General features: G+C 41.7%; 1 protein-coding gene and 1 long non-coding RNA gene across 2 annotated transcripts; both read right to left on the reverse strand.

Annotated features, from left to right (window-relative positions):
- Window positions 1-117: 117 nt before the first annotated feature.
- coq2 (coenzyme Q2 4-hydroxybenzoate polyprenyltransferase) lies at window positions 118-8,569 on the reverse strand. Its single transcript, XM_086315104.1, has 7 exons — window positions 7,917-8,569; window positions 6,999-7,165; window positions 6,697-6,818; window positions 6,364-6,449; window positions 6,126-6,259; window positions 691-879; window positions 118-579 (listed from the first exon to the last, which is right to left on the reverse strand). Exons 1-7 carry the CDS (start codon window positions 7,936-7,938, stop codon window positions 463-465), a joined length of 837 nt encoding a protein of 278 aa, XP_086171230.1. The 5' UTR covers window positions 7,939-8,569; the 3' UTR covers window positions 118-462.
- A 202-nt stretch (window positions 8,570-8,771) lies between these two features.
- Window positions 8,772-11,780, reverse strand: LOC147317783 (uncharacterized). The gene is made up of 3 exons (XR_015131881.1): window positions 11,546-11,780; window positions 11,400-11,464; window positions 8,772-10,918 (listed from the first exon to the last, which is right to left on the reverse strand). It is a non-coding gene; the product is annotated as an uncharacterized LOC147317783 (long non-coding RNA).
- Window positions 11,781-11,926: the final 146 nt, after the last annotated feature.

The raw sequence follows: 11,926 nt of genomic DNA on the forward strand, positions 1-11,926 counted from the left end.
GAAGTGTCTTGCCCAAGGACACAACGACCGAGACTGTCCAAGCCGGGGCTCGAACCGGCAACCTTCCGATTACAAGGCGAACGCCCAACTCTTGAGCCACGATCGCCCCATAAGCACAGGTAAAGTGGGTAAATGCTGCCTGGCCAGAATAAAAACAAAGAGCACCAATGTCAACCAGTGACTTATGAAGGATGTCGCGCAAAGACCCAGATATTTATGTGTTTTATGGACCAAAACAAAGTAATGAGGCCACTGGCGTACAGTACATTCATCAGGTAGGAGGAATCATACTGCTCCCTGGTGGTCAAAGTTATTGCAGCAATTTCAATTTAGATTTGCTGGAATTTTTGAAAATACATAAGTTGTTAAAAGAGTGCTTCTCATAAAAAACAAAACACACAAATGTAATAAAACATCGTCTCTAATTATATGAAGGCTTGTTCATTTCTTCAGAGTCTGTCTTTATTCTTTCCACAAATTCCCGACAACAATACCTAAAAACAACAACAGTCCAAGGTTTCTGTTTGAAACAAACTTTTTCCAGCAGTCTTCTGGTTTGTTGATGTCTAATGTGTAAATCTACGAGAGAAGAAAATAAATATACTTCAATGGAAAACCTAATCTTAAAACACATGAATCTGTGCATGTTTCTCATTTAAATGTTGTATTAAAGTTGACCATGATCCTCACCTGGTTTGTCAGGTGCATTGCTACACCGGTGAGTACAGCATAGTAAGGGAGAGTCTGTTCAGCATTGACCCCAGCTAATACCAGTCCAGACATCATGGCCACAACGAAGCCACTCAGCCAGGGTTTGGTTTGCTCCTGGAACCTCAGTGCAGTAGATTTGACTCCTACTTTGATGTCATCCTCCTTATCCTATTTATGAAAGACAAAACAACACGAGGTCATAGTCAATCAAGGTCCCTACTTTAACATCCTGGATCCTGTGGACTTTCCTCCTCTGACCGCTAGCCCTCGCCATCCCGCTGTGTCGCTGAGGTCTGCGCCATCTCCACCACTACGCCCCCGGAGCCGCGGTGGGCAACCCGACGCTGTGGTGCAAACTCACCGCGGAGAGCTGTGCTTTTCCTCGGAGAAGAGGCCCCACGGCGCGGCTACCTGGGAGTCACTCACGCAGTCCGGCTGGCGCATCTCCATCTGAACACCCCCGGTGCCGCGGCGCGGGCGTCTCAGATGGCCAGCAGCCCCCGGTAGCACCTCCTCTCTCCACGCTGGTCCTCGGGGATTCCATCGTCAGGAACGTGCGGATGAGGGGGGCGCTCACGCTGTCGTTCCCGGGAGCCACTGTTGTTGACATAGTGGACAGAATTCCCAACATTCTGGCATCCCACCCACAGGTTAACCGGCTCATCATCCACATCGGCACCAATGACATCCCCAAACAGCAATCTGAGCTGCTGAAGTTGGACTTCCTCCAACTCTTCAGCCTCCTTGGTCAGTTGCAGGTGAGTGCTTTTATCTCCAGGCCCACCCCCACCTGTGGCAGAGGGATAGGCCGTTTCAGCCGGCTGCTCAGCCTTAACACCTGGCTTTCCTCCGCCTGTGTCTCCCACGGCGTGGGTTTTATTAACAATTTTGATGCCTTCTGGGAGAGGAGGCATCTTTTTGGGGCAGACGGGCTCCACCTCAACGCCTGGGGACGCCGTTTGCTGTCCGCCAATTTGGCATTTGGCGTACAGCACTCCCGCACATCGCCCTGTCACTACCCCAAATTGACATTACCTGCAGATCTGTCTGCCACTGACTGATGTTCCCCTGGTCCCAGCTCCTATATTTGTTCCACTTTTAACAGTAATACACAAAACTCTGGACTCGGACCTCTCTCTCCCACAGTCAACACAATACCCGTCATAATCACAAACAGAGAGCAACAGAATTATCATAAATCTAGTAACTCCAAAAACATTAATAACCTCCGGCCTCTTCAAAAATATCAACATCCATTCAACTCTATTGTCAAAAATCCACCAGTCTCAATCAGCATGGCACTTTTAAATGTCCGCTCTCTGTTGAACAAGTCTTTTATTATTAATGATTTAATTTTAGATAATAAACTTGACTGTTTATTTTTAACTGAAACATGGCTGGGTTCGGATGCACCAGTTTGTTCTCACTGAGGCCTCCCCACCAAATTTTAATTTCTCTTTTTCTGTTAGAAGTGGTAAGAGAGGTGGTGGGACTGCATCTTTAGCCAACAACACACTCACCTCCAAACAAATTTTACTTGATCATTTTACCACTTTTGAATTCCACGCTATTGTTTTCAGCAGCCCTCCAGTTTTATCTGTCACAATTTATAGACCACCTAAAGACAGTGCTGCTTTTATCAAGGAATTCTCAGAATTTTTAACAAACATACATTCAAAATATAATATGATAATTTTAACCGGTGATTTTAACCTGCACATAGATCATCCTTCTGACCCTGCATCAAAAGAATTCTTAAACATTCTTCACTGTTTGGATTTTACCCAGCACGTCATAGCCGACTCACAACAGAGGACACACTCTGGACCTGGTCATCACCCATGGGCTGTCCACCAGCGTGTCCTCTGTTGTTGACTTGGCTGTCTCTGACCACTACTGTGTGTTTTTTAACATCACCGGTTTTATTCAGCGGGAGACCTCGGTGCGAACTGTGAGGAGGCGCTATCTAACCTCTGAAGTGGCTGCAAATTTTACCAGGGTTTTAGACGAATGCCCCCCTGCGATTTTACCTGCACCCTGCGATTTGATTTTTAATCATTTCAACAGCAAACTGAAAAAAAGCCTTGACTCCGTTGCTCCACTCACCACCAAAAACATTAACGTAAAACACGTATCACCCTGGAGAAACGAAGAAGTCAAAAAACTCAAAAGAAATTGCAGGGCAGCAGAAAGGAGGTGGAGGAAAAATAAAAATACTATCAACCATCAAATATTTTGCGAGCAACTTAAAGTGTACAATAATACATTAAGGAATTCAAGAAATTCATACTTCGCCAAAATAATCAGTAATAACAAAAATAATCCCAAGGTCCTCTTTTCCACCATAGATCATTTATTTAACCCTGATTTTAACAGCTCCCAAAGAACCCCCACAGACTCACTCTGTGAGCAGTTTGCAGACCACTTCAGGGGAAAAGTCAGCGCCATCAGATCTGATATTTTATCTAATCGCGATATGTTTGTAAACACATCTGCGGGCTCGATTGTACCTGAGGAGACACTGGACAGCTTTGTCCTGGTTAATGCTGAGAACCTTAAGAAAGTTTTCTCCACAGTGAGACCCACCACATGTCTTGTAGATCCAATCCCTTCTTCACTCTTTAAAACACTTTATGGATTTTTTGAGGCTGAGCTTTTATACATGATGAATTGCTCTCTTCAGTTGGGTGTCTTCCCTGCTGCCTTTAAAACGGCGGTGGTGAGGCCCCTTCTGAAGAAGAGCAATTTGGATTGTAATGATTTTAATAACTACAGACCTGTATCCAACTTACCATTTTTAAGTAAAATCTTAGAAAAACTTGTTTTTACTCAGATTAATGATTTTCTAAATGATAGAAAGATCCTGGAGATATTCCAGTCTGGATTTAGGGTGAACCACAGCACAGAGACGGCTCTCCTAAAGGTTTTAAATGATCTTAGATGTAACTGGGACGCCCAAAAGCTCTCAGTCCTGGTGCTACTGGATCTAAGCGCAGCCTTTGATACAGTAGACCACGCTATTCTTTTAAACAGACTGAAACACATGGTAGGCCTCTCTGGTGCTGTACACAACTGGTTCACTTCCTATCTCTCTGACAGAACTTTTATGGTGAGTATGGATACATGCTCCTCTAAGATCCATAAAATGACATGTGGTGTGCCTCAAGGGTCGGTTTTAGGCCCTGTACTTTTTAATTTGTATATGCTCCCTCTCGGCAGTGTCATCAGGAGGCATGGAGTGAACTTTCACAGTTACGCTGATGACACGCAGCTGTACATCTCTGTGTCTCCTGATGACACCAGACCAATGGATGCCCTTTTTAACTGTATCTTGGATATAAGATCTTGGATGGCAGAAAACTTTTTACAGCTTAACCAGGACAAGACTGAAGTTTTAATTGTCGGTCCTGAGGCTCAGAGAGAGAAACTCTTGTCTAAATTAGAGGCCTTTTCACTATGTCCTTCGCTACAAGTGAAAAACCTGGGTGTTATTTTTGACTCTGAGCTTGGTTTTATCCCACATGTTAAACATGTAACCAAAATTGGATTTTATCATCTAAAAAATATAGCCAGAGTCCGCCCAATTCTCTCTCGGGCCAACACGGAGATGCTGATGCATGCTTTTATTACCAGTCGCATTGATTACTGTAATGCCCTGCTCTCTGGTCTTCCTAAGAAGAATATTTCAACTTTACAACTTTTGCAAAACTCGGCAGCTCGTGTGCTGACGAAGACCAGAGGGCGGGCCCACATTACACCGGTTTTAGAATCGCTGCATTGGCTCCCCGTGTGTTTCAGGATAGATTTTAAAGTTCTTTTATTGGTTTTTAAATGTCTTAATGGTCTTGGGCCTTCTTATCTCTCAGATCTGCTTTTACCATATGAACCCTCGCGGACCCTGAGGTCCTCTGGTACTGGCCTTTTGATTGTCCCTAAAGTCAGGACACATACTCACGGAGAGGCAGCTTTTCAGTGGTATGGTCCTCGTCTGTGGAACAGCCTGCCGGAGGAGCTCAGGGCCGCAGAGAACGTACATGTTTTTAAGAACAGGCTCAAGACCCACCTTTTTAATTTAGCTTTTACTTAGCGTTTATTTATTTTATGCTTATTTATTCTATCCTGCTATTTTATTATTAATTTAGGCTTTACCTAATATTTATTGATTTTATTCTTATCCATTTTTTAATCTTCTTACTCTATTTATATTTATATTGTATCCCCTTCTTATTTATTTTATCATTTTACCCTGTATATAGCCTATTGTGGCATATCTCCAGTGTTTCCTCGGAGGGGGCTCTCTGCACCGGGGCTGTGATCGACCGTGGCTGCTGGGTCGCTGGGGGTCCTCTCAGCCTGGCTGGGGGGCTCCTTTGCCTCCCTCCTGCTGTGTGCCCAGCCTGGAGGCTGCGGTCTGTGACCGGCTCTCGGTGCAGACGGCTCCCTGTTATAGTGTTTCCTCACTTGGCTCATGTGAACCCAGCCCAATTTTTACTCTTTAAGTGTGCGCGTGTGTGTGTGTGTGTGTGGGGGGGGGGGGGGGATATGTGTGTATTCACATCATTTATGTTAATGAGAGTGTGGGGAGTGAGTTGGAGGGTGGGGTGGGCTGCTTTTAACTATGTAAAGCACTTTGTGCTACATTTTTTGTATGAAAAGTGCTTTATAAATATTGATTGATTGATTGATTGATTGATTGATTGATTGATTGATTGATTGATTGATTGATTGATTGAATGAACATAGGACACATTAATCTCATGTTCACCTCAAAGAAAAACATCAGTAAACACAGTAAACTGCAATCCCTTAAACTGCATTTCTTAAATATAAAGGAACAGCTACCATGTACTCACAGTTTAAACTGTTTTTAAATTAGTTTCAGTTTCTCGGTTCCTTTCTTCTTAAATTTACAGGTTCTCAACAGTCACTTTATTATGTATACCAGTTCACCTGGGCAAAAATCCCTTATTGATGTCTGAGGTTAGAGGAGAATGGACAGAAAGGAAGCTGATAGGAAGGCAAGGTTAACTCAAATAACCACTCAGAAGAACATCTGCTAAAAAGCATCTCTCAACGCACAACACGATGGGCTACAGCAGCAGAAAAGCACATTGGGGGCTCCTGTCAGGAAATTGAAGCTATCATTTGCAAGCTAAATTGGACAACAGGTGACTGGAAAAACTGCTTTCCTGGTCTGGTGCTGATGACCTTGGTCATGATTTCTGCTGCAACACTTAAATGGCAGTGTCAGAATTTGGCATTAAAAAAAGCATGTTGCCAGGTATCATTGGTTCAGGGTAGTGTTGGTGTATGAGAGCGTTCTTTTACATTTACTGCACTCAGCCTTTGGTTTAAGGAAAGAATTGTGTTTAATAGGAACGAAGTGGTGCGATCTCTCAGGCCCACTACTTTACCTGATGTGCGTATATTGTGTCATATACCAGCGTCCACATCACTCCTGAGAAGTATAGCGGGAGACACACGGACCAATCACAAGAGCCTTTAATAGCGGACCAGCCGAGCAGAGCGCCCCAGTTGAAAGTGAGTCCTAAAGTGAGAGAAGAGAACAAGAGAACAGCTATAGCTCTGATAATCTGTAAAATATTAACTCTAGACAAAGAACACTACAAGATAACTTTACACAGCACATACCCAACACAAACTGTGGCCAGTAAGTGAACCTCTTCATCAGTGGGTAGGTGATAACAAGAGATAAAGAAGCAGCACCCAGAGCTATACTGTGAGAGCATTTTGAACAATGTGAGGGAAAGACTGCAAAATAACTGGATAAATAATCACTTTTAGTTACACTATGAAAATTAACACACTGTAGTAATATTGTGATCCAGTTCAACTGTTGCACTAATTTTTTTTTCTCATGACTCGGAGGATTTAATCTAACCTATATACCTGTTCCTATTCTTCTATTTATATTTTCTTAATAAAATGTCATTAACGTTCATACATAAAATTGATTCTGAGTACCTGTAATAGTTGAGACACAAAAGAACCCCAAGTGCAAGCGAGAGCTGCCCTCCCAGGAAGACCAGCGCCTGCATTCGAGAAATCTCTCCTGATGCGATTGGTCGAGAGGCTGTGCGGGACACCTGCGCAAAAACACAAACACTTTCAATTTATCAGAGCTGAAAAATAAACACTTTGAGCAGGGGAGTGACAGTGACACAGGTAAGTCTAACGTCTGCTTAGAAATGGAAGTTTAATTTACTTTATTGCAAAAACATGTCCTGTTCTTTGTTTGGAGTCAGCTGTAAGAAAATCTCATTTACTTTTTTGTCGAAGTCTTTGTCCCACATGTCATTGATGGTGCAGCCGGCCCCTCTCATGAGAAGAGCACCTGTACCAAACAGTGTGAGCATGCCCAGATCTGGGAAGCATCCAGGGTTAGCAGCCAAAGCAATGCTCCATGTACAGGGGAGGTACAGCAGCCATGTCCCTATGATTAAAAGGCAATGAATTTCAAGGGAATTAAACAAGGAAGTAAGATAAGAACAGAAACAAAGCCCACAAAGAGATGAATGTGCAGCCAATAGCTACATTAATCTGGTGGCATTTTAAATGTGGTTTGGTTTTAGATGCATCTGTGCAGTGACACTGAAAAAATGCAGGGGCAAGATATTTTAGACTCATTGTCTTACACAGTAATTACATAAGAGTTTTACAGTTTGGTAGGATTCTTTCAAAGAACAATTTTAACAATTATTATCTACATCATGAGTTAGGGCTACATGCTTACAAAGATGCTTCCCTGTTAGTGCCAGTTAATAGCTCTACAAGGTCAAAGATGATGTGCTTATTTTAGCCATTTGTTTTCTGAAGACTGTATTAATGTTATATAGCTTCTTGTTTTGTTCTGTTTTGTTAACATGGTGAAAATGCTGCTAAAAATCGTTCTGGGCTTAAAGAGTGCATGTTTGGAATAAAGTCAAAATTCTGCAATATTCTAGATATCAATATTTTTCTTTTAAACTGACACAGATAAAAATCATTGCATAGCAGAAAATGAATGTGTAGACATGGTCATAATGACCTGCTGAAGTTAAACCTGAGTACATGAGCTTGCTTTGTCACAGTAGGAAGGAAAAACTCCCTTTTAACAGGGAGGGACGGCTATCTGTCGCGACTGGTTGGGGTGAGTGAATGAAGACACGACAACCCAACAATGTGATGTTCATACAAGTACAAACCTATAGGTTTGTCCAGCCTCATCAGCCGGAGGTACGGTTGGACGTGTACTGGTGCTGAATTTACTATAGTAGCAGCTGATAAACTGAACCGTCTTCTCCCGTTTTGCTGTGTTTCAAGAAGTCTTATTGATGACCAGATTGCAGATTGGTTCTTAGGCTTTCTCTTCCACACACGGGAGTCTGAGGGGGGCCCATCTCCAGCCTGTATCCCTTCCTTCTAGATGAAGCAGGTAGAAAGTGTTATGGTTCAAAATATTGGGGATGGAGACAAGAGAAAAACCACAATAACAACACTGGTCCGGCCGGGTCAAGTCAAACGATGATTTTAATGATCACACACGTGGGAGATGGACACTGATGCAGACAGCCTCAGATCTCAAAATGGTGGAGCATTGCTCAAACTCTTATAGCCTCTGGTTCTCCCACCTTATCATAAAAGCCTAAACATTCACATGCTTTTCTCTCACACGGCGCCTAAGCTACGACCTTGGCTCCCCGTTTATCTGCTCCTGCTGAGTTGGGGCAGAAAACTCCAGTATATTCTGTTCTCTTCTAATCAGACAAATAAGGCGATGACTTTCTGCAAACAGTATTTCTTATAACATCATAAAACAATATCATTCATCCACAATAAATCAGCAGTCTAATGTAATGCAAATCAGTTTAACGAATGCAATAGTTATCAGCTTCTTCTAATTCAGAATAATGCAAACTAAAACTACATAATAATTCACAATCTTTAGTTAGGGGTATAACATGGCATAAAATAATATTATAATCTAACAATTGACATCGATAACAAGCTCCATGGTGGATCCTTTTCAGAGTGCTCAAAGCTAGCTTGGCTGGGAACATGGTGTCTCTCTGCACACACAGAAGCAGAAAGACACATGCAAACGAAGGTTAAACAAATACATTTGGTACAACAGAAACAGAGATGTGTGAAACTTTTGGCTGAAACAACCTGACTGTTTTAGCTGTTTAGGTAAGACACTGCACACACCTACATGAGACAAGCTGGTGTTACAGTAACAAGGCTAAGCTATCACTGAAAATATAATTCAATTCAATTCAATTTTATTTATATAGCGCCAAATCACAACATAAGTCGCCTCAAGGCGCTTCATAGATACAGAGAAAAACCCAACAATCATATGACCCCCTATGAGCAAGCACTTTGGCAACAGTGGGAAGGAAAAACTCCCTTTTAACAGGAAGAAACCTCCGGCAGAACCAGGCTCAGGGAGGGGCGGCCATCTGCTGCGACCGGTTGGGGTGAGAGAAGGAAGACAGGATAAAAGACATGCTGTGGAAGAGAGACAGAGGTTAATAACAGATATGATTCAATGCAGAGAGGTCTGTTAATACATAGTGAGTGAGAAAGGTGACTGGAAAGGAAAAACTCAATGCATCGTGGGAATCCCCCGGCAGCCTACGTCTATTGCAGCATAACTAAGGGAGGATTCAGGGTAACCTGATCCAGCCCTAACTATATGCTTTAGCAAAAAGGAAAGTTTTAAGCCTAATCTTAAAAGTAGAGATAGTGTCTGTTTCCTGAATCCAAACTGGAAGCTGGTTCCACAGAAGAGGGGCCTGAAAACTGAAGGCTCTCCCTCCCATTCTACTTTTAAATACTCTAGGAACAACAAGTAGGCCTGCAGAGCGAGAGCGAAGTGCTCTAATAGGGTGATATGGTACTACAAGGTCATTAAGATAAGATGGGGCCTGATTATTTAAGACCTTGTATGTGAGGAGCAGGATTTTGAATTCAATTCTGGACTTAACAGGAAGCCAAAACAGGAGAAATATGCTCTGAATGCTACCAACACACTTGCTAACTCTAGTGTGATATAACGCCAAAGCAAGCTTACAATGAAGGTTACAATAGAGAATATACCGATTTTAAAAAGACCAAACACTGGACAGATGACAACCACATCAATACTTCCCTGCTGGGTCGTCATTGGTCGTCTCTTCTTTGAGGCTGACAGACAAGTTGGAGGACCAGCGCCTCCAACTGGTGTGGAGTGTGCATCACAATTTCCTTACTGGTTAAATAAAAACCAGGTCTCACACTAACTAGTTTTTATTTTTTATTATGGCAGCTCCATATTCAGCATTCTTTATCCAGTATATCCACTTTGCCTCCTCTGCACATGTACAAACAATCAGTAAGTTGGTTTTATTCGTTTTTGTGGTTTCTTTTGCAATCCTCAATGGGAAATAGCTACAGAGGTCACTTTCTGTCAACCATATGTATGCAATAATATAAATAATATTCAGCTTAATGGAAGCTTTTATATGCCAATAGTTTTTTTAATAGCAGTGTTTTGTTAGTTTATCTAACACTGCTTCACCTAAGGCGTTCTTAACAATTGCCTGTTTCTTTCTTTTTTTGCACTTTTTAAGGAAAAAGCACCCATGCTTTTTTGGTTAAAACCATATGTTGGAAAACCTCTTTGAACAAGCCCTGTAAGTCTACTTCACTTATTTTGTTCTTGTTAACATACAAAACAACCATGGAGTAGTAACTGATCGGATCCTAGAAATTTATTTCTGTTCATCTGGACCCAGCGTTTAGTAGAAACATTTTATCACTTATCTATGTGACTTCTTCAGTTTCAGCCGACTGCAGGCTTCACCAACTTTACAAACAATACGGCTGCATAATGACTAAAATAACACCAATAAGCCAGAAGCTTAGTTTCAATAAAAAAAAAAATTCAAAGTGAGTAATAAGCTAAATAAGTCCTAAACAGATTCTTAAATTTACTTGTCAAGACAGGGTAGGGCTGTGGAATATGCAACATTATTGCATATGCAAAAAACATGTGACAAATGTAAGCAGCATTACAACTGAAACCTCACTGCTCTTGCTGAACAGTGCTGCACAGGGCCCTGTTCCAAAGGGCTTCGGAGTTGACGTAAAGCGGCGATGTATGTCGGCAACCTTCCGATTACAAGGCGAACTCCCAACTCTTGAGCCACGATCGCCCCAAAGACTACAATGAGAATAGAAACAGAGCAGTGTGGCTGGTTAAGTGGTGCAGTTGATAATGAAAAACATGCTTTCATTTTGTACTTTTTAGTATGAGTACTATTCATTGTGAGATGAGGAATGGCTGCATTCACTGCATTATAAGATCGTGAAAGATAAACTCTTAAGCCCCTTCTCGTTTGAGAGATGGTCGTTCCTTTTTTACACAAACGGCCTCCTGCTTAAAGCAGGATATCTGCCTCGAAAGGATTTGCGCATCATGAACATATAAAGAGTGAATTTGAAACATATTGAGCAAAAACTGCTGTGAAGATGTGATATGTGACACAAATCTAGATCCTTTATTTTTTTTCCTAGAATGTTTTAGCTTTCATCTTGTTGTAAAAGCCAGACCCTCTGCAAAAGTCTGCAACATCAGTATAAAATTTCTCTGGGATACCAAGGTGATATTGGTAAAACAAAGCTTTTCTTGCTTTCTTTGTGACCTGTGCAGCTCAGCAAGCATCGTCACTGCAAGCACGTGGCCAACTGCCTGCGATAGAAACCGAGCCTGAAAAAAGGATTTCTGTTATAAGTTTTTAATAACAATAGCGCCCATTTATTTAAATATGCGGTGCTATATAACACTTACAGTATGGAGGATTTGTTAATACCTTTCATTGGACATTATAATACCTATATCGCCGGCCATAAAAACAGAAAACAACACCATCACAAAAACAGAAAAGACTTTTAAAAGGGGGGCTTGGCGTTAAGGTATGAAATCTACGTACTTCCGGTTACTGTTTCCCCAGATTTCACAATGAACTAAGCGTGGAAGTAAAAAAAACAACAACAAAAAACTCCATACGTTTTCGTGAATATTAACAAACACATATTTTTTTTTATCAAATTGATAAAATTTAAAAAAAAATACAATTAAGAAATCCTAGTTCGTATTAAACCAAAATATCCTGTCGTTATATCGAATCTCGTGTAACTGCTGGTAAATAACATTATAACTGATATTTTA

This window comes from Aulonocara sp. 'chitande type north' Nkhata Bay, linkage group LG12, assembly GCF_057382095.1.
Source record: "Aulonocara sp. 'chitande type north' Nkhata Bay isolate Kocher_YH1m ecotype deep benthic linkage group LG12, A_spYH_male_GT1.1, whole genome shotgun sequence".
NCBI classification, from domain to species: Eukaryota; Metazoa; Chordata; class Actinopteri; order Cichliformes; family Cichlidae; genus Aulonocara; species Aulonocara sp. 'chitande type north' Nkhata Bay.

What these genes read in the sequence shown, in the direction of transcription:
- coq2 (XM_086315104.1), bottom strand. Translation starts at nt 7,938, where the DNA reads ATGAGGCTGGACAAACCTATAG. An exon ending in GAGGCTGGACAAACCTATAG is followed by an intron (nt 7,166 to 7,916) that starts GTTTGTACTTGT and finishes TTTTAATCATAG; the next exon opens with GGACATGGCTGCTGTACCTC. An exon ending in ACAAAGACTTCGACAAAAAA is followed by an intron (nt 6,819 to 6,998) that starts GTAAATGAGATT and finishes GTTTTTGCGCAG; the next exon opens with GTGTCCCGCACAGCCTCTCG.